Below are 21,217 nucleotides of genomic sequence, written 5' to 3'. Positions count from 1 at the left end.
TTCATTCCATCTTATTCTAGGCGTGCTTCCCCCATTACTGTTTCAATGAAAGTCTTTCTTGTCCCCTCACCCACTACCCTCAGAATTGATTCTATCACTTTATTTTTATTTTTGCTCCATTCTGTTCCTTCAAGAAAACACAGAAGTGGTATTAGGGTTTTGGTGGTATGTGTCAGAATGGGTGGAGACAGAGGCTGTGGGAAACGATGAAAAGAATGGAAAACAGGAGGTGGTGATATTATCTTGAAGAGAAATGCATTTCAACATCTTTGCTCTTCCTCTGCTTTGGTTTCCTTGTTCAGCCTAAATGTTCTGTGGTACTCACAAGACTTTTAATTTTAGGACAAGGCACAATTGTTATGATTCTGTTCATTAAGAGTCTTACTTTAAAATACAATTGAAAGAATTCCATACACATTTATGCCATAGTGATTGAGAGCCCAACAGCTAAGGCATAGGACCCAAACCCTTTTTTGATATATCGATTTTATACTACATTTAATAAAATGGTTTGCACCTCTGCCTTTTGTATCAGGCAATGGCTCTAATAACACTTCTCTTTTTTTTTTTCCTTTTTTTAGGGGGGGGCAATGGGGGTTAAGTGACTTGCCCAGGGTCACACAGCTAGTAAGTGTTCTGTGTCTGAGGTGGATTTGAACTCAGGTCCTTCTGAATCCAGGGCCGATGCTCTATCCACTGTGCCACCTAGCTGCCTCAGTAACACTTCTCTACTGGGATATAATTGGACAACCAGGTTTTTGAACACAAGTCCCTTCAACACTGATGAAATATTTCAAGTCTATCCCTTAAAGGATTATCTGTAGGCAAAAGTTCTTGCTAGTTACTGTTACATTTCCTACTCAGCTTTCCTAGTAGATGGTACTGGGTTTGGGGTCAGAAGTCCTAGGTACAAACTGTGGCTGTGCCGCTTCTGTATTACCTATGTGGCCTTAGGTAAGTTTGTCACAAATGAGCTGCACAGTCACAGGTTAGCTACTTCTTTTCACGGGCCTTAGTTTCTTCATCTATAAAATAAGAGGTTTGACTAAGATCCTCCTGGTTCTAAATCTTATGATCTTCTTGTTTACAGATTGAAATTGGGAGAATGTAAGCTTTTCAAAGGCAGGGACAGTTTTGTTTCCGTAGTGGGATATGTCAGGTAGGAGGTAAGAATACTGGATGTGGAGTCAGAAAGACCTGAACTCAGATACTGACTTACATACTAGCTGTGTGTCCCTGGGCAAGGACTTAACCACTATCTATTTTCATTGTCTATAAAATGAGTATAATAATAGTATCTACCTCACAAGGTTTTTGTGATAGTCAAATGAGATAATATGGGGAGTGCTTTGTAAACCTTAAAGCACTACAAAAATGTTAGCTATCATTATTGTTATCATCATTATTAATACTGCTATAGAGCATTAGAGTGTTACTTATTGGATAGAACAGGGGTGGGGAGCCTGTGGCTGTAAGGCCTCAAGGATAGAAGGTCAGGCTCAGAATCAGGAAGACTCAAGTCAAATTTAGCCTTGAACACATCCTGGCGATATGGCCATGAGAAAGCTGTTTAACCTCTTGACACCTCTAGGCAATTCAAAGAATTATAAGCTGTAGATCACATGCTCTTCTGCATCAGTAGAAGGAATTTCTCCATCAAGAGTTTCTCATACAAGTGAAACAGCAGGTCCAAGCTTTAAAAGAAAAATTGAACAAATAGTGGCTGGCATATAATGATTATATTAATAAAGGTTTGTAGAATTGAATTGGATCTAGCAAATGCAGAGTTTGCTAGCATATTGAATTTGAGGTAATAAAAATTATGATGATTCTAGTTTTTTGGCCCAGCAGTTTAGATGCTGGCCTTTCATGTACCTAGGGAAAAAAGCCCTGGAGTGGTATAAGCTGAAACTTTTGTACCTGAAGGAACAGTAGAGAGAGGGTTTTTTTTTTTCCCCTCTCCCTTCAGGGTCTGTTGGGACATCCCATGGAGCCAAAAAAGAACTATACAGGATGTTCATTTTTAATCAATTTTATTTTCCTTTGTTCCTAAGCCACACACAATTTACAACAGTACATTGGCTATGTCCTCAGAGAGGACAAATTCTTTCAATCCTCTGGGGCAGCCCTCCCGCAACTTTTTGTTTGTTTGATTTCACAACATTCCCTCCCTCCTGCCAGCCAAAAGAAAAAAAATTTGCTAAAAATGCTGGCTGGCATGTTTTTTATTATAACTTCAAGTGAACTTAAATTACCTCTGGTTTGAGAATTGGGGGAAGAGTTTTGTGAAACCCATTAACAAAATTGGAGACAAACGAGAGTTTCAGAAAACTAAGTTTTAGGATTCCCTGGCCTGGGGAACATTTCATGCACCACTGGCACTCACTTGAAAGGTTTGGGCTGTGCTGAAGGTCTGGTGGCAGGGTCATCCCAGAACCAGACTGATGCTACCTTTCATTACCTCCTAAACAAAGAAGATCATAGAATCATTGAAGCTTAGAAGAGGAAAAGACCCTCAGAGGTCATCTCATTCAACCTATTATAAGAAACAGAAATGTCACCTAAGGCATCTTTGATTAGTAACCACTAAATCTCCGGGCTAAAAGACCTTTAGTGGTGGCAAACACAAAGCTATCACAGTAGATAATTACACTTTCAGACAATTTCAATTATTAGGACATTTCTCTTTGCACTCGGTCAAAATCTTTCCATAATTTTCCTGTTCTATCTTTGTTCTCTGGAAGTACCTAAAAATAAGTGTAAATTCTCTTCTGTCTGGTAATTCTTTAGATACCTGAAGATGACCATCACATCTCCCCTAAAAACTTCTTTAGGCTATAAACTTTCATTTCTGTTAGGGTTCAAAAGGCTGCGAGGATGGGTGGGAAAAGGCTAGTGCCATTAATAATGGGCAATAGCATCTCCAGAATGGGCAGATTTACTACAGGGCCCCTACCCACACTATTATCTAGAACAAGTCTAGAGATTTTGGTTTTAAGAGAAAGACAAACAGATAGATAGATAGACAGACAGACAGACAGACAGACAGACAGATAGATAGATAGATAGATAGATAGATAGATAGATAGATAGATAGACAGATAGATAGATAGTGTGTGTATTAGTGCCTCAGGCAGAAAAAGTACTCTGAGATAGCCAGCCAGTTGCTGTAACAACAACAAAAATAACGAGGTCTTTGTAATTTGGGGGATGAAGTGGGAATGATCTCTGTTCCTTTGGAATTGTGTACCCTCTATCTCCATAAGAGTGCATCCTGGCTTATGTCATACTTTTCCCTAGGGAAAAAGACATGGAAATTACTAACATGGCCGTTAAAAGGGACTGTGTGGTTGCCATACCCAAAGTACACTTTTGTTAAGAGTTTCCTGATTGGCTGAGAGTAAATCTGGGAATGCAGTTTAGACAAATGAACTTTGTCCAAATTATAAAACCAAATCAGACCAACAGTAGGTATTTTGGAGGAGAATTCTAATTCTCCTTTTGGGTCAACCGTGAGTAGGTCCCTAAGACCTACTTAGGGGTTTCTTAACCTGGGGTCTATTAACTCATTAAAAAAAAAGTTTTAACAACAGTATTTCAAAATAATTGATTTTCTTCATAATCCTATATTATTTTATGTATTTAAAAGCCTTATTCTGAGGAGTCCACAAGCCTCAACTGACTCTCCAATGGGTCCATATACAAGTTAAGGACCCTTGCCTTATAGAGTATCGTGACAAGAAAACTAGCCTAGGAAAATGTGGTTAGGGTGGGTCTAGGAAGTTTTGAGATTACCTCTTTTTTATTTGCTTGGTATAATTCTTTTACATATACTTTTTATTGGCTGAAACTTACTGTTAATTTTTTAAATATTCATTTTTCCTTGTAAATAAATGCTCTAAGAAACAGAATACTCACGGTCTGAAGTATACGATAGGATAAAAGGAAGGGTAGTTGGTTGCTAAATAAAGCTAGGTCTAGGACCTGAAGTTATGATGAAAATGATGATACTGGACACATGGTGAGGGGTGGGTAGGTTCCAACCATAATGTAGCTGAAGAATGAGCTTTATTTGGCTCAGTGACTTCATGCTGAAGATAGCTAGATAGAGAACACTAAGAAGTAAACCCTGGGTCAAGGTCAAGGTTTCCAGGAAACCTTAGTTCAGAAAGGGAACTAATTCTTGGAAAGCTATTGATGGCCTATGGTAGAATTGACCTGCCCCTTGACCCATGCCAGTTAAGACACTGTGACACTGGACACATGGTGAGGAGTGGGTAGGTTCCAACCATAATGTAGCTGAAGAATGAGCTTTATTTGGCTCAGTGACTTCATGCTGAAGATAGATAAAGAACACTAAGAAGTAAACCCTGGGTCAAGGTCAAGGTTTCCAGGAAACCTTAGTTCAGAAAGGGAACTAATTCTTGGAAAGCTATTGATGGCCTATGGTGGAATTGACCTGCCCCTTGCCCCATGCCAGTTAAGAAGCTGACTCCCTATCCCATATCCAAAACTCAATTGATTGATTCAAAAAATATCTCAATACCCTTGGAATCCACTTAATTAGGAAAAGAAGTGTTAAGACAATGAATGTCTCTGACCCAGGGAGGGTTAAGACTCTCAACCTTAGTTGAGTAATGACAGAAATAACTGATGCAAGATGGAATGAATTCCTCAGAGTTCTCATGAGGGAATCTTGACCTCCTCCATTCAATAAGACAAAAAGGTCAAGTTACAGGTCCTTCAGCTTACCCTGGAAAATTCATCTTGTAGTACCCTCCCATGATCCTGGACACACTCCCACATTTCTCAATGCCCCTGGCACTTGGCTCACAGCCTTTGCACTGTGATTTTCCTTAGACACCTTAATATCTACAACCTTTCTTCTATTAAATACCCATTATCTGCCTCCAATTCTTAACCACTCACTCACCCTTGCATCTTTTGCAATCTGATATTCATACACACAACTGTACGGAAGAGAGATGGAGGCTGATGACTTTGCATAGCCCTGCCTCACCTAAATCCAATACCCTTGTGATGTCATTGGTCTTCTTCAGGAACAAAGGACAAACAATAACAACAAAGGGTTCTTTGTGAGGTCTCTACACAGAGAGAAGGACTTCCAGAGCAGGTGCTGTGAGCTACACATTTGCCACACATATTTCCTACACAGGTGCCTCAGGATTATTATGGTCTAAGTCTAAGCTTACTCCTCCCATGGATGCTGTGTATTTGTGGGAAGGAGTGAACTAGGTTTTAGGAGAATGTTTTGTATTAACAGTCTTTACTATGTTATCTGAGACTAGTAGTAGTTGCCCTCTGGGGACTCAACCTGCCAATTCAAGCAGAAGTTGGGCAATGCTACTATTTCTCTCCTCCTACTGTTTTTCCTCCTCCTTCTTTTTCTTCTTCCTCGCCCCCCATCTTGCCTTGCCCCGCACCAAATGTCATCCCCCTCCTTACATGTGGGGGCTCTGTCCATAGGATATACTTTTTGGTGGCCTATATTTTAAGACATTTTAGGATTTAGTGCCCACTTTTTTATTTATATTTATTTCTATGTTTATGCTTATTATTTTTATTTTTATCTTTCAAAGAACTGGGACAATTTACTTTTTTGTTCCACAGTTTTCATTGATGATTTCTTGAAATATAGTTCTGAAAAAATAGGCTCTACAAAAGCCCATTGTGTTTCAAATGGAGCTATTTGACTAGCTTTAATCCAAATCACTCTGGCTCTCGTTGAATAGCCAATAATAGTCCCCAACCCAAGCCTCTGTGGCTCAGTTTAGATGAGCTTAGAATGAGAGTAAACAGCAATTGTTTTCTGTTCTGGACAGAAACTCTAAGGTCTTCTCTTCCCAAATTAATAGTTATGTGATGGCAAATTGGGCCATCTTTCATCTCAATCCTTACTTAGCTCTTAGTCACTGAATGGGCATTGCCCTGGGAAAGACCTAATTTAGAAAGGCCAAGGTCACCCACTGCATCCTGGGCCATCACAGTCTTCTTGCCTTTTGTTTTGCCACTAGACTTAGATGATTCTGGAGGAGAGAGTGAGGCTAATGACTTTATACAGCTCTGCCTCACTTAAATCCAATTCACAAGCAAGTCAAGACATCACCCTCATAATTTCATTGGTTCTCTTAGAGAATGAAGGATGAACAACACCACCAGAATTGTACTGCAATAGCTTTCTCCAAGTTTACTAATAACCATCTTTATCATGACCTTTTAAATTTGTCCCTTTCCTTCTTGATGTCTATGCAGAATATGTAACCCTTGACCAATTTCTCCTCCTTGATAGTCTTAATCCACTGGCATTTGTAATACTGAATTGGTAAGTTTCTCCTATCTTTCTGACCACTGCTGTTTCCCTTACTCATCCTTCCCCTCACCCTTTAGATGGATTTGTTCCTTTAAGGTTCCTTTCTTGACCTTTTTTCCCCCTTATCTAAATTCTTTCCCTTAGCAATCTGATCTGCCACATGTGGTTTTGTTATCTCTATGTAGATGACTTCCAAATCTATATTCCAACCTCCATTTTTTTCTCTATACAATACTACAGGGATGAGATAAAATGAAGCTAGGACTAGAGTTGAGGAGTCCACAGTCTGAGAAATCTTCCAGGAACCACTGACGATGCATTTGTGCTGATACCCACATTGTTCTATAGGGGAAAGGGCCAGATTATATTTAATGGCATCTAACCTCTTCATTTTACCTATGAGGAAACTGAGTCCTTGAAAGGTACAGTGACTTTTCCCAGATCATAGGGTGTTGAGTATTCATTTTAAAAGGAATAAGTTGAGGTGTCATGCCAAGAGTCAATGAGTGAGTTGGGTTAAATCTGCATTTTAGCCCTAGAGTGGCTTAATCCCAAGGATTACACTTGGCAAATCTGGGTGAGATTACAAATTTGATGGGACTTGTTCTTCCAATGTTCATTATCTTTTTTGGATGCATAGAGAGGGAAAGTATTGGGCAAATATCCTAACACTGGCATTAGGTAAAGAGTAATTCCTTTCTCTAGGTTCCACTCCTGATTTTCTATTTGCCTCCTGGATAGCTCCATTTGGGTGTCCATTGGTACTGCAAATTCAATATGTTTAAAACACATTTCCTCATTCTTCTGTTTAAACTTGTATCCCCCATCTCGTAGCTACCAATTTCTTATGTTGAGGGTAACACCATCATCCCAGTCATTTAGGCTCAAAACCTCAGAATTACTTCTGATTCTTCCCTCTTTATTTTTCTTTCCCTTCTCCTGAACATTATAAAATTTTCAGCCTGATTTCTTCTATAATTTCTTGTATTCACTCCTTCCTCTCCCCATCACACTGCAACCATTTTAGGGAAGCATCTCACTGCTAGCTGAATAGATCTCAATGATCTCTTCATTGGACTTCCTGCTTCCGGTCTTCTTCCACTGCATTCTTTATATTACTGTCTGAGTAATCATAACATACTCTTGATCACATTAGACCTCTACTCAGAATCCTCCACTGGTGTCCCATTGCTTGTGAACTAAAGTAGAAGGCCCCAATCTTAGTATCCAAGGCCCTCCACAATTGATCTCTAATCTATCAGTTCAACCTTACCTCTTATTATTCCCCTTCATGTTGTTTACATTTGGATCACTCTCCATCTTCAATTCCCTTCTTGCCCTATGCCATCCTTTTGCCTTTTTTCATACTTGTGACTAATCCTCCCAGCTGCTAGTGATTCCTCCTCCCCCCAATTATCTTATATTTATTTCGTATATACTTATACATTTAGGCTATCTTCCTGATATTATGTACATGTATAGCTCCCCCAATAACATTTTGAAAACAGGGACTCTCATTTTCATTTTCGGGGTTTTTTTTCCCAACTTGTAAATATATTGCCTTTATTATCAGCAAAAGTTTAAGAAAAAAAAAAGAAATAGGTATTTTCCTTTTGTCCTGAGAATGGTACCTGAGTTGGAGAGGTCCAGTCCATTCTGGCCAGTTTGATGGCCTGCAATGGGCCTCTGAGCCTCAGTCGCTGTCACTGGCTTCCTCGCTGGAATCAGAAGTGCCCCCCTCACTACCATCCTCTTGGGCTGAGTGGTCACTGGCACTGAGGAAGGAGGGGCTGGGGCTGTGCTGTCCAGGCCCTGGATCACTGCTACTCTCTTCTTCATCCTCTCCACTGCCCTTGGCTTGGCTTCCCCCATCCTCTTCCTCTTCATCATCTTCTGAATCAGCATCACTTCCAAAGATCTCCTCCTTGTCTCGGGCTGCTCGGGCCTCATCCTCACTGCTCTCTTCCTCAGATTTATCTTCTTCACTCCCACTCTTCTCACTCTCCTCCTTCTCCTCCTGATCACTCTCACTTCCTGATCGCTCCTCTTCCTCCTCCTCACTTCCTTCCTTTTCACTGCCACTTCCTTTTTCTTGTTCTTCATCTGAGCCTGGGGCCTCTTTCTCTATCTCCACCTCCTCTTCCTCATCTTCTTCTGGTTCATGGTTCTCCAGCTGTGCTTTCCGAGCTTCCTGAGCTTCCAATTCCTTCTCGTTCATGTTCCGGTGTTTTACCACCAGTAAAGCATTGGTGCCTGACTGCACTCCGGCCTTGGCCCTACGTTTACTCAGGCGGACCCTGGTTTCCAACTCATTGTAGTAGACCCCATCACCTTCTCGAAAGATGAAAAAGTAGTTTTCTTCATAGCCTTTACTAGCCTTGTTCTTCACATTCCAGTTGTACTCCCTTGCAATCTTATAATCATAGACATCATCTGGGGCATAGTCCACCTCGTCCTCCTGGTCACGCTTCCGTTTCCGCATGGTCTCTTCCACTGGCAGAAAGTAGGCCACAAACTGGTTGCCTTCCTCATCCATCATTCCCCTGATCATGGCTTGAGACATCATCTCCAGGGCTGCGGAACCACTGGTATCCTTTGGGGCTGGATCTGAGTCAAAGATCACTTGGGCACAGGGATTGATCCACATCTTGAAGTCGGGGAAAACAGGCATCACCTCGACTGGCGTCACCCTTGGCTTGCTGTAGTGTTGAGAAATCGACTTGTGGGCATCCTCAAAAGTCTTCTCGATGGCTGTGATCTGGCTGTCCCGGTCTTTGTAGATCTCCTCCTCGGTGAACTGCTGCTTCACAGACACCCCGATCTTGACTTCGGGCTTCTCGTTAGAGATCCCATAACGGTTGAACTCTGTAGAGATGTATTCTGTCTTCCTCATCCAGGGTACCACCTTCGCATGCTGCTGGGACCTTTTGGAGCTGGTCGGGGCCTGGATTTCTTCTTCCAGTAATTTCTCATCTGCCGGGTCCAGGAGGACATTCGGGTCGATTCGGTAGGTGTCGGGGTTAATGAGATCGATGGTGACTCCCAGGTCCGGCTCTGTGAGCAGGTCGTGTTTGTGCTGCTTTTCCAGGGACGTCGCCTTATACTGGACGAACCTGTTCTGGTCAAAGGGATAAGTGATGAACTTGGGATCGAAAGGGATGTCCGGAAGGCTGTTGCAGTACTTGACACGACAGACCACACCGGACCTCTCCTGCAGAGTCCTGTGCGTGCTGGGTCTGTGGCCGTCGTCCTGCTGAGCCTGGGTCTGGATGGTAGGCGCCATGACCAGAACACAAGGACTCCTGCGGGCAGCTCGGGCTCCCGGACTCCAGGGTAGCGGCAGCAACCCCCGGTAGACTACAGAGCAGAACTAGGGACCGCGGCGAAATGCCTTCTGGGAAATGTAGTTCGGGTTTGTTTGTTTTTTTTAAAACCCTCTGACGATGGATTCGCCAGAGCGGGAGGAGGCGGGTCTTCTGCGAAAACAAAGCTTATGATTGGTCAGACTTGCAGGAACGGGAGATTGGGAGGAAAGAGACGGCCCCAGTTCAACACTGAGTTTGAGATTGATCTTTCAGGGAAGGCGAGGCCTAAAAGTGACGCACATCCGGGATTGGCTTGAGTGGCAGAGGCTGTGACCAACGAGAAGCTGCGGGTGAAGATGGCGGCAGCGCCGGTAGCATATCGCCACCCTTTCTGCTGGTGCACCGGTTCCGAAGCCTCCTGCGCCCATTTTTATTTCTGCGTCCCTCCTTAGGGCCGGGCACGTTAAAAATGCTCGTTAATTGGCTGACTCGGAGTTGAGTGGCCTCCCTCCACTTCCCGCGGTGAGGGTCCCGCCCAGAGCCTCCTGGCCGCGGGGTCCCCGCTCAGGTGTCCGGACCTCTCCTTCCCGTTTATTAAACTGCAGGTTCTTGAGAGCCTCAGTGTGCAGCGCAGTGCCCCGCACGTAGCAAGGGGGGAGTTACACTGAATTAAGTGAAGACCGCCACGTTGTGGCGTGTTGCATAGCCCGATTGTGAGAGTAGAAGGATTGAGCCACGCCCCTTTAATTAAATTAGGGTAAGAGATATACAGAGACAAAGCCTGGACCGGCCTCTACTCTCAAAGAGCTTGCATTGACGAAAGGGAGTCGGATCTGACGCCTTCACTCCTTCAAGCCCTAACTTCTTTTTTCATGGTTCTGGATCTCCTCACTTGCCTGGTTGCCCTTTTCTGAAAGGACTTGCCAATATCCTTTAGCGATCTTGAACTCGAAATCGGTAGGATGACGAGCACAAAACACTGCGGACAACAACTTGGGTTGTTTTCCGTTCTAACATTATAGTGGTTGGAGCTGGGTCCTGCACCCCTTCCCTGAAATGTACTTACCTTACCTCCAAGTCTTAGAATTCCTCGTTTCCCATCAGCATCAACTCAGACATCACTTTCTATGTGAGGCCTTTCTTGAACCACCTTCTTCCCTCTTTCCCCCCTCCAGCTGCTACTGTCTTTCCCATCCCCAAATCACCTTGTTTTGTATATACTTATTTATGTAAATATCCCCCCAGATAGACTGTAAACTTGGAAGGCAGGGACTTTTCACTTTCCCCAGAGCTTAGCACTGTGCCAGACACTTAGAATTGACAAATACTTACTGATTGATTAATTGATTAATAGTCCTGAATTCATAACTCAATAAAATGTAATAGGATAATGGCTCTAAGGCAACTCCTGTATGGATAGTGGCTTTGTGGTTTCATTCTTCTCTGTCCTTGTAACTTAGAATTTTTCTAGGATTTTCTTTTATATCTTCCATGGATTCTATGGTTGAATTTAGGGTGATACAATCTGTTCTACACTTTAGAAAAGTTATTTTGACCACTGCATAGAGGATAGATTGGAATGAGGAAGAGATTTGAGTTAGGGAGATCAGGGCTATTGAAATAGTCCAGGAGAGAGGTGATGAGGTCTTGATTCTTCCCGAGCCCTCCTCTTCCATAATGCATTCTTCTCTCAATGCTAGGGCTTTGGTTCTGAGTCTACTCTGCCCATGGAAATTTTTTCTTTCTGGATTCTTTCTTGGATTAGTTCCTCCAATTGCACAGGAATTTTTAAGCTGACCTCTTTAAGTCTCTCTCTTGCAGTTTTCCAGTATTACCTATCTGTTCTTTAATGTGTGTGTGCATGCATGTGTGTGTGTGTATATACATATATATGTGCATATGTGTGTATGTATCTCAGCAGCTTTCATTAGACTCAGAAATTGAACCTGATCTGCAAATATGGTAACCATGGTATTTTTTCTGCTCTTTCTTGGTTCTCCTGTCTGACCACTCCTTGTCACTTGCCCACTAAATGTGTGTGCTCCCTCCACTCTCATCCAGGCTCTGTTCTAAACATGCTTCTCTTTTTTCTAAATACTTTTTCACTTGGTGACTTCAACTCAGGTAGTTAGGTGATGCAATGCATAGAATACTGGACTTGTATTCAGGAAGACCTGAATTGGAATCCTGCCTCAGACACTTGCTAGCTGTGTGACCCTGGGCAAGTCCCTAAACTTCTCTCAGCCTCAGTTTCCTCATCTATAAAATGGGATAATAACAGCACCTACCTCACAGGTTTGTTGTGAAAATTAAAATGAAATAATACATGTAATATCTTGAAAACCTTAATGCGTGCTTATTGCCAGCTCCCATGGTTTCAGTTATCATTTCCATGGGGAACGTGACCCAAAGTGACTCATTATCTCCTTTCTGAGTTCTTTCTCCTCTTCTGAGTTTCCCCATTAGTGCTGAGGACACCAGTATCCTTCCAGTCACCTGGGTACACAACCTCAATGTATCCTCTTCTTTTCTCTCTGCTCATCCCACATATCTAACTAACTGCCAAATCTTGCAGTTTCTTTCTTTGCATCCTCTCTCACATACATCCCCATCTTTCCACTCACACAGCCACCACCTAGTTCTGGCCCTTATCACCTCTTGCTTGTTTTAGTATCCTTGTTCTCCCTGACTCAGATCTCTTTCTCACTCTAATCCATCCATGGTACAGTGGCCAAAGTAATTTTACAAAGTATAGAACAGCTCCTGTCACTCCACTATTCAATGAGCTCCAGTGGTCCCCTATTAACCTCTAGGATCAAATATAAAGTCCTTTGTTTGGCATTTAAAGTTTTTAAAAAATTCCTACCTTTTCATTTGCCTTAGGATGTAGCTCTCTCTACTCACCCTACAATCCAGTCACCTTGACCTGCTTGCTGCTCCTCATGCAGGCCACTGTCTCACCTGCTGTTCCCCATGTCTGAGCACTTGCCCTCCCAACCTCAGACAGAATTCCTGGCTTTCTTCAAGACTCAGCTCAAATCCCACCTCTTCTTCACCTTTCCTTTTGTCTCTCCCAATCCTTTTTTTATCCTCTCCTCTACCCTCTTCTACTGCCTTCCTTTCTAAGGAAATGCTAGGGGGAGAGGTAGAAATTGCAGTGACTGTGCATATACATAGGAGTGGCAGTGAAGGAGACACACAGAGAGCAGATGGAGAAAGACAGAGAGAGAGACACACACACAGACAGAGAGCAGAGAGACAGAGAGAGAGAGAGAGTGCAAGCACACGAGTATAAAGCCTATATCGACACTGAGTAATCAGTAATGAAACCTGTAAAATCAGATTCTGTCTTGGATAGCTTATGAGCCAGGCTAGCTGAAGCAGTGAGACATTTCTGGGGAGGGATAGGAGACAGCATGTAGCAGGCAAGTCAAATCATTAACCTTAATTTTTTAACCAAATTAACCAAATCAACACCTTGAACACCATATCTCTTCAGATGCTAATGGAGACAGTACAAGAGCCTTGGGAGTAGCAGTGGCCCTAGGCCACCACACTTGCTTTCATTCAGGTCCCTGAAGCCATCATTAAGTGAAGAAATCTTTGTGGAGAAGTGGCCAACTCTCCTCAGCCACTGTCAATCAATTGCCTTTCATAGGGTAGGCAAACAGCTTACATGAAGCATCAAGGCACCCTGAAGAGAAGATTTGGAGACAGCATGTGCCAGCAGGTCACCCACCACCTTGACCACTATTTTTCCTAAGACCCTAATAGAGACAACCAAGGACCCTGACTCCAAGAACCTTTGGAATAGTAATGCTTCCAGCCTAGGATTTGCAGCCATCACCCTGGGAAATCATGCCTAACAACTGCTCTTACAGACACTGTAGTCACATCTGTTGAAAACCCTGAAAAGAAAGTTCTTGGAGCTGCCAAATGGTCTGGTATCAGAATCTGATATGATTTTATTCAGAGAAAGGACATTAAAGAATATGTTTTGCCATAGTACCCTAAAGACACTGAGACCTTTCCATCTGCTTAGCAGTTGAAAAATCCCATATGTGTTTGTTTCCTCCTTTAAAATGTGAGCTCCTTGAGAACAGGGATTGCCTGACTTTCCTATTTATATCACCACCCCCCCACCCCCGCTTAGGACAATGCTTTGCACGTAGTAAGCACTTAATACATGCCTTTTCATTCATTCATTGTTTCATTTATGTGATTCATAGGCTCATCTGAACTTGCCTCAGGTTTCGTTCCAGAAGGAAAGCCTGGGGACGGAGGTGAGACAGTGTTGGCAATGATGATCAAAGGAAGGCCAGATGTATTCCTCAGGAGTTCCTTGCCACTATTAAACTTGCAGCAGGTCCACTTGGATTGGAAATCATAGGATACTGCAAACCAACTGAGATCCACTTAATGCAACTGCTACATTTTGGGGGAAAATAATAAAGTAAAAACAATTCCATATTTTCCCATTAGTTTTCAGAAAGCAACATCATTTTATTCAGTATGATATACCCTTTTACAGAGGCCACAGAACTTATGTGCAATCCAGTTGTATATTCTCACTTCCAGTAAACCATAGGTTTTATTCTATAACACACAAAAGTGATTCCACATTTATACACTCACCTTCCACTTTCACCTCCATAAAGGATATACATCATTGGAATAAAAACATTATAAGTAGTTTGGTATTACATGAGGAAAGACAGCAGATTTCATGTTGTCTTCATATTCATGGTGTGGTTTTCTTTGAGTATTAAAAAGAACTAATACGATCACCTTACTCATTGGAACTCATATTACACACAACTTGGGCTTCCACTGGTTTTGTTTTAGTCCCTTGAAACAATGCATGTTGTAATCCTGGGTTGTATCACTTTTAATTTTTTCATCGAATACTTCCACATGCTCACCATGCTTTCCTACCCATCTCTGGACCAGCAGAATATTCTCCCTCGCTCATCACCAACAAGGAGTTTAGACTGATTTCTTGGGAAGAAAAGAAAAGATTATAGAGTTGCAGGTAGGTCTCTCAGGGTATTTCTTTGCTGGTTATAAGCACACAAAAAAACAAAGTCAATTAGCAGATCCTAACACAAATCAATACGTCCTAGAGACCAATGATTCTCACCCATTCCATAATACCTACCAGGTAAATTAGGTATATGATAAACAGATATATAATAAAGGGTAATTTAAGCCAAGGGTAGTCTCATGCCTCTTGTTGGAGCATTTAAAACTTTCAGCCGTAGAAATGGTCAAGAACAGATTCATGTCTCCTTCAAGAGAGGGCAATTTTAGGAAATGGTAGCAGAAAGAGCTAGGTCACATGAAATAGTGACTTCCACCCACTGATTGCCTCATAAATATTATTATCAGTCATAAATTTTCTTTGGAGAAATATTGATAGGGTCATAGACTCACAGAATAATGTCCCCCTCTTCTTTTTCTTTCCCAGTCTCTTATTCTTTCCTCCCCTCTACCTTCCTATTTCCTAAATCTATAAGAAGAATTATGAAAAAAAAATCAAAGATGTTCATTCCAAAACAGGCCTCACCTACTCAGTAGCAAGATAAATGAAAGACCCTCCCAAAGGAAGGATGGGAACCCTGTCCCTCAACACCCTCTGTCAAATCTGAAGGTAGTGCCTCTGAATTCTGATCAATGAAAAAAGTAATACTGACTATAAAGGACTGAAGGTAAAACATAGTTCCTTACCCTTCGCTGAGAGGCGGTAGACTATAGATGCGGAATGAAGCATACATTGTCCAACATGTTTAGTCTATTAGTTTATTTGGCTTCTTTTTATAAGTGTGTGTGTGTGTGTGTGTGTGTGTGTGTGTGTGTATGTGTGTGTTTAGACATTGGAAATTGACAGTGAAATAAAAAAGCATCAACAAAACATACATATATATGTGAATATATATGAATATTATATATGTAAATGATATATATGCATATGAATTAAAAAAAAAAACAACTAAACTAGCCCCCTCGAAATCAACAAGCCCAACCATGCTTAGGAAGAAATATGAGACAACCAAGACCACAGCAAGTGGGGTGATACAATGAAAAGACCACTTGGAGGATCTGGGTTCAAATTTTACCCACTTCAGATGCTTACTATCCTTATGACTTTAGCCAAGTGACTCAGTTTTCTCATCTGTAAAAGGGAGAGGGTTGGACTAGATGGCCTCGGAGGCCTCTTCTAGCTTTAAATCTGTGATCCATTCGGGGGTGGGTGTAGTAGTGGGCTCTGCCTAAGGTTTGTATGGATGACACAGACAATCATCAGAAGACACAAGTTACTTGCCATCCCAAAGCTAGCAAAGACTCCCTCTGCTGGAGGTACAAAGTAACGATCCCCCAAGTTACCTGGACACGGCCAATGCTGTGATGGCTGGATTATTTTTACTCGATTTCCCTGTCAAAGTGACGTTGATGTCCAGCTCTCGACACAAAGTCAGGTTCTTTTCCCACTTGTTACCTGTAGGGTGGTTTAAAAACACACATTTAGAAAAAACTGTGTATCCCCATGCACACACGTCCGTATTTATGTTTGTGGTCAGCAAGTTGTTAAATGGGGGGGGGAGTATATTTAATCTTGGCCTGTGCTGTTGCAAAAAGGGCTATCCCAATTTAATTTGTGGGCTATGATAGTTACATGTGCTGACGTGCTGCTGTATCAATTGTGTCCTAAATTGGATTTGTGTATTATTGCTTTCTAAATTGCATGCCTAGTTCAGCAAAATTGTTCATCAGTGTTTACTGGCTCTATGCTTAATAAGATGCCCCACAATACCTTGCTGCCAGGATATAATGTAGCCCATAATTGCCTAGTAAAAATAAATTACATAAAGCCAGCATTATCAACTTATCTAAATCCTCTCATAACAGAACCAATAATTAAATGCAGAAAACATTTTTTAAAAATGTAACTCAATAATTGTTACTTCAATCTTTTTAATGACTACGTTTGGGGATTAATTTTATTTTCTTAAATGTAAAGAGTGAGATGTGGGTACATTCGGCTGGATAAAATCATACAGAAGCCATCTTGGTGATTTTACTCCTTGTTCTGATTAGACCATGGCTGTACTGTTGGGGATGTGAACACACATATGCACTAGTCTGCAGATATCCAAAGAAGCCTGTGAATGGGAATCCAGTTTTATGAAATGCATTTAAATGAATGACAGATAAAAGGATTGCTAAGAGCTGTGTGTTTGTGAGAATGTGTAAATTGTATCTGGCATCAAAGTCAGGAAGATCTGGGTCCTGGTCCTGCATCTGACACATATTGGTTCTATGACCCTGGATAGTTAATATCTCAGTGACAGGCAACTCTCTAAGACAATAAATTTCAGAGAAGGTGCTGACATGCATTGGCGAAGTGAATTTCTCACCTGGGAGTTTCCAGTACTAATGAAACCACAGGTCCAGTTCCATCTCCCATCCTACTGATGAACTACTGTGAATATAATGCTACTATAAGGGGGAGGGGTGGAGGGAAAGGAGGGAAGGAATCTGGAAGAGTGCTTAATGTTATTGGTCCTTGCCTTGACTTATACATTAAGGGATGGTATGTAGTAATTGAATTCTTATTTTGTACCTGGATAAGGTATGATGCATGATTCGAGGACGGTATTTTGAATAGTTACGGCATAACTGTGGTGAAATCTACAGAAGGTACAGCCAGTCCACATATGTAAATAACCACAAAATAAAAAGCACATATGTGGAATGGCTACAAGTATAATTGTTTATAGATTGCGTTTTTGAATTGAGCTAATATAAACATCAAATAAACAAATGAAATAATAGATGTAAAGCATTTTGCTATATAAATCCTAGAAACTATTATTATTTCATCATCATCATCGTTGTTGTTGTTATATGCACAACACATTGGGTGGAAAAGTAGCCAGATCTTTCATTAAGATCAAACTTTAAAGATCCCTGATTAACTAAATTAGAGCATTCTACTCTTGATTTTGTTATTTCTAAACTGTTGACTAGGATGAATTTTGTTAGCCTGTGAGTGAGTGGCCTCCCTTCATTACATCAAAATCCTCCCAGTCACTGATCACTTTAATAGGAGTAACCTCCAAACGTCTGTGACCTCATAGTCTACAATCAGGGAGGAAAGGTGTGTACCTGAGGCCCCCTGCTGGTGTGAAACTGTTTAATGACAGCCTAAGTGCTCAGGGTATATTAACCCATGAAAGCCTGAGAAGATAATGACATCATTTTTTCATCAAATGGTTGATTAATTAATTAGCTAATTCATATTGTCTCATATGCAGACATAATTTTATCTTCATAACTCTTTGAGATAAGTACAGAGTTATCCACATTTGACGTTTGAGGAAACTGATGAGAACCAGAAAGGGCACACAAAGAAATAGCCTGTTTTAATTTACCTGGCCCAACTTCCAGCCCTGAAAAAGTGCCACAAGCTTGCACTGCTGTCTGCAACACTATAACCATACCCCATTGTTTACTTCTCCATAATAGAAGCCAATAAACTTTACTAGTTCCTCTCCTACCAACACTGGAGTGGGGGGGAGGCGGTGATACAAAGATAAATAAGGTACTTTTTTTTTTTCCTTAAAGAGATTAATTTGACTAAGTCATTTAACCTCTGGGTTTCCTCATCTATAAAAATGAAATGGTAAGACTAGATAATCCCAAAGCCCCCTGTCATCTTTAACTCCTCTGAACTTATGACCTTATTTAGTCAGAAGGTGAAGTAGAATAAAAATAATAAAATAATTAAAAAAAATAAAAAGCAGTATGGCTTGGGACTGTTGGGCATGCAATGGACTGATAAACAAAAGGTGTTTCTACAGAATTCCATATACTCCATGGCAAAGAAACCTGGCAGATAGATAAATAATGATGGCAAGCAGATTGGTGATACCCTGGTTCTCTGTGCTCTCTATATTGGGGGTTCTTGGCAAGGGGATGGGCTGCATGAATGCACAGAACTGGAAGAGTACACAGAATAACACCAAGGAAGCACCATTTGGCCTGATCAATAATAGGCAGAACATCAGAATTGGAAGGGATCCAACCCATACTTGAACAAGAATCCTCTCTATAACACCCCCAACAAGTGGTCCTCCAGGCTTTGCTTGAAGACCTCTGACAAAGCAGAGTCCCCCAGTTCCTGAGGAAGCCCATTCCACTTGGTTGTGTTAATTGTTAGGGAGCTTCTTAATGCAAGGCTAAATTTACTTATTTTCAACTTCATCACACAACTCCAACTATCTTGGTTGCCCTCCTCTGGATACTTTCCAGCTTATCAATGAACTTTCCAAAATGTAGCACCAAACACATTATTACAAGTGTGGGGCTACCCTCTCCCTTGGCCTAGAATCCAGGGATGGGGAGCCTACCACCTCAAGGCCACATGTTCCTCACCCCCTCTAGATATTGTTCCCCTTTAATATAGCCACAGAATGCATGAAAGTAAAAGATGGCAATAGCTTTTTTGGCTGCCACATCACACAGTTGACTCTTACTAAACTCACAGACCCTTTTCAGGTAAATTGATTTCCCAAACCTAGGAAACATGTCAGTCTATGCTTAACTTTCTTTTCCTCCATCCCAAGTACTAATCCCCTCCTTTATTCCCCAGTGACCAGTCTGAGAATCAGGTATAGAATAGCAATTCCCTTGACTGCTTCTTCCACCTTTTGTGGGCTGCACTTGTCATTAAACTAATCAAATGATCAGCTGCTTTTCTTTTGACAGAGAGTTCTGGAAGATGCCTGAATAACTGGTCTTCTATCTCAGCCAGGTGATGCCTCTAAACAAAGCTTGCATTATTTTCCAAGTCTATTTCTTCTTTCTGTCTAGAGGGTCTGTAGTCTGTTTCCTGAAATGTGGTTGTGTGAAAAAAGGCTATAAAGGAAACAGAGCAGATTGTGGAAGGGTCTTAAATGCCTGGAGAGGTAGGGTACAGTTTTATCTTTTTTTTTTTTAAACAACAGATCTGACTCTGAGTGAGTCAGATTTGTGCATCAGTAAAGCTATTTTGGCAGGTATGTGGAGGAAGGATTGGAAAAGAGAGCGAGATAAAAATCCTATAAACATGTAGGGAAAAGGAACTGGACCTGTGATTTAATAAATCACAGTAATCTAAGTTAAGGGAGCTCCTGGTGAGGAGCTGCTTTGACCACGCACAGCATCACCTTCATTGCAACTGCTATTCTCATGGAATGACCTCAAACCCAAATAGAAACGGGGTCACTAACCAGTACCTAAGGATCGCTGTGAGCTGCATATTGACTCAGAAAACCCCACCTGTTTATTTCTTTTTTAATTAACACATCAACTCATTAAAATCAGATAGGAACTACATTTTAATCTGTCTCTGGTCACACTCTGGAGCATTGTGGGCCATGTGTGGCCAGGTGTTTGACCCTTCTGGTCTGGGGCATCAAGAGATGAAAGCTGACTTACTCAAGGTCACACAGCTAGTACGTGTCAGAGGTCAGTATTTGTCACAAAATGCATAGGAGAGGTGTAGAGTCATACTTAGGCCCCACTTATTTAAAATGTTAGGTAAAAGCAAGATAACGTATTTAACCAGCTTGGTTATTTCTCTTCGGTGATGAGATCACAGCAGATTAGAAGCAATTGGCAGGGAGAAGGGGTCCTGGAGGAAGCTGATATCCTGAGAGGAGGTAGTTGACAGAGATAGAAGAAACAGGTGACAGAGATAGACGAGACAGGTTACATAGAGAGAAGAGACAGCTGACATAGAGAAAGAGACAGCTGAAGTGGAGAGAAAAGATATTAGAATCACCAGCAAAAAAATAAATAAGTAAAAAGTAAAAGTATGTGGATACTTAGGACAGGGTCAAATAGCCTTACAGATCCCAGTAGCATTTGAAAGCCTCACAGTATTACAAAGCAATTCCACAGCTGATTGAGACACGAGATGATCTGTGCGTAGAGAGCTGGATTTGGGGTCTTGAAAATCTGGGTTCAAGTCTCATCTCTGACACAGAATGACCATGTGACTTTGAGAAAAATTAATTTTTTAGTGCCCAAAGCAACTTTTTAATTAAGGGTTGTAAACCTGGAGTATGTGAACTTAAATATATGTATGTATCTATCTATCTCTATCTACATCTATATCTGTACCTATACCTACATCTATACCTATATGTCCATCTATAGCTATACCTATATCTATCTGTTAATAACTGTAGTTCAATAAAATTGGCTTCCTTTGTAATCCCAAGTATTTAATTTTATTTATTTAAAAACATGATTCTGTGAGGGGGTCCACAGGATTCACCAGACTGGCTGGTAAGGGTCTAAGACCCACAAAAATAGTTAAGAACCTCTGCTCTGAGACTCTAAGTTGTGGGGTAGTTGCTGATACACATTGGGAGAAAGGATTTCCTCACTGCTAAGGAGAACCAAGGTCAGGACCAAACTTTCTTGCCCCTCCAAAGCAGTAAGTGATATTCACAATGACTCTAAGTAATCAAGAAAAAAGGTTAGACTAGGCCTATTATGCTTGCTATAATGAAGAAGGAATATATGTAGCCCA

General features: G+C 41.4%; 1 protein-coding gene and 1 pseudogene across 3 annotated transcripts in view; both read right to left on the bottom strand.

The window, feature by feature from the left end:
- Positions 1-7,936: 7,936 nt before the first annotated feature.
- On the bottom strand, positions 7,937-9,710 carry LOC114042382 (annotated as a pseudogene).
- Positions 9,711-14,114: 4,404 nt separating this feature from the next.
- Positions 14,115-21,217, bottom strand: part of WDFY4 (WDFY family member 4) — a 365,261-nt gene continuing 358,158 nt past the window's right edge. For all 3 annotated transcript variants that reach the window (XM_027859244.1, XM_027859252.1, XM_027859263.1), the window contains exons 60-61: positions 16,021-16,132; positions 14,115-14,634 (exon numbers count right to left, since the gene is read on the bottom strand). In XM_027859244.1, the coding sequence (XP_027715045.1) occupies positions 14,568-14,634; positions 16,021-16,132 (179 nt within the window). In that variant the 3' untranslated portion in view covers positions 14,115-14,567. The remainder of the gene's footprint in view (positions 14,635-16,020; positions 16,133-21,217) is intronic.

The sequence above is a fragment of the Vombatus ursinus genome, unplaced genomic scaffold (genome assembly GCF_900497805.2).
Source record: "Vombatus ursinus unplaced genomic scaffold, bare-nosed wombat genome assembly UNPS02000749.1, whole genome shotgun sequence".
Taxonomy (NCBI): Eukaryota; Metazoa; Chordata; class Mammalia; order Diprotodontia; family Vombatidae; genus Vombatus; species Vombatus ursinus.
This window is presented reverse-complemented; position numbering and strand designations above follow the sequence as displayed.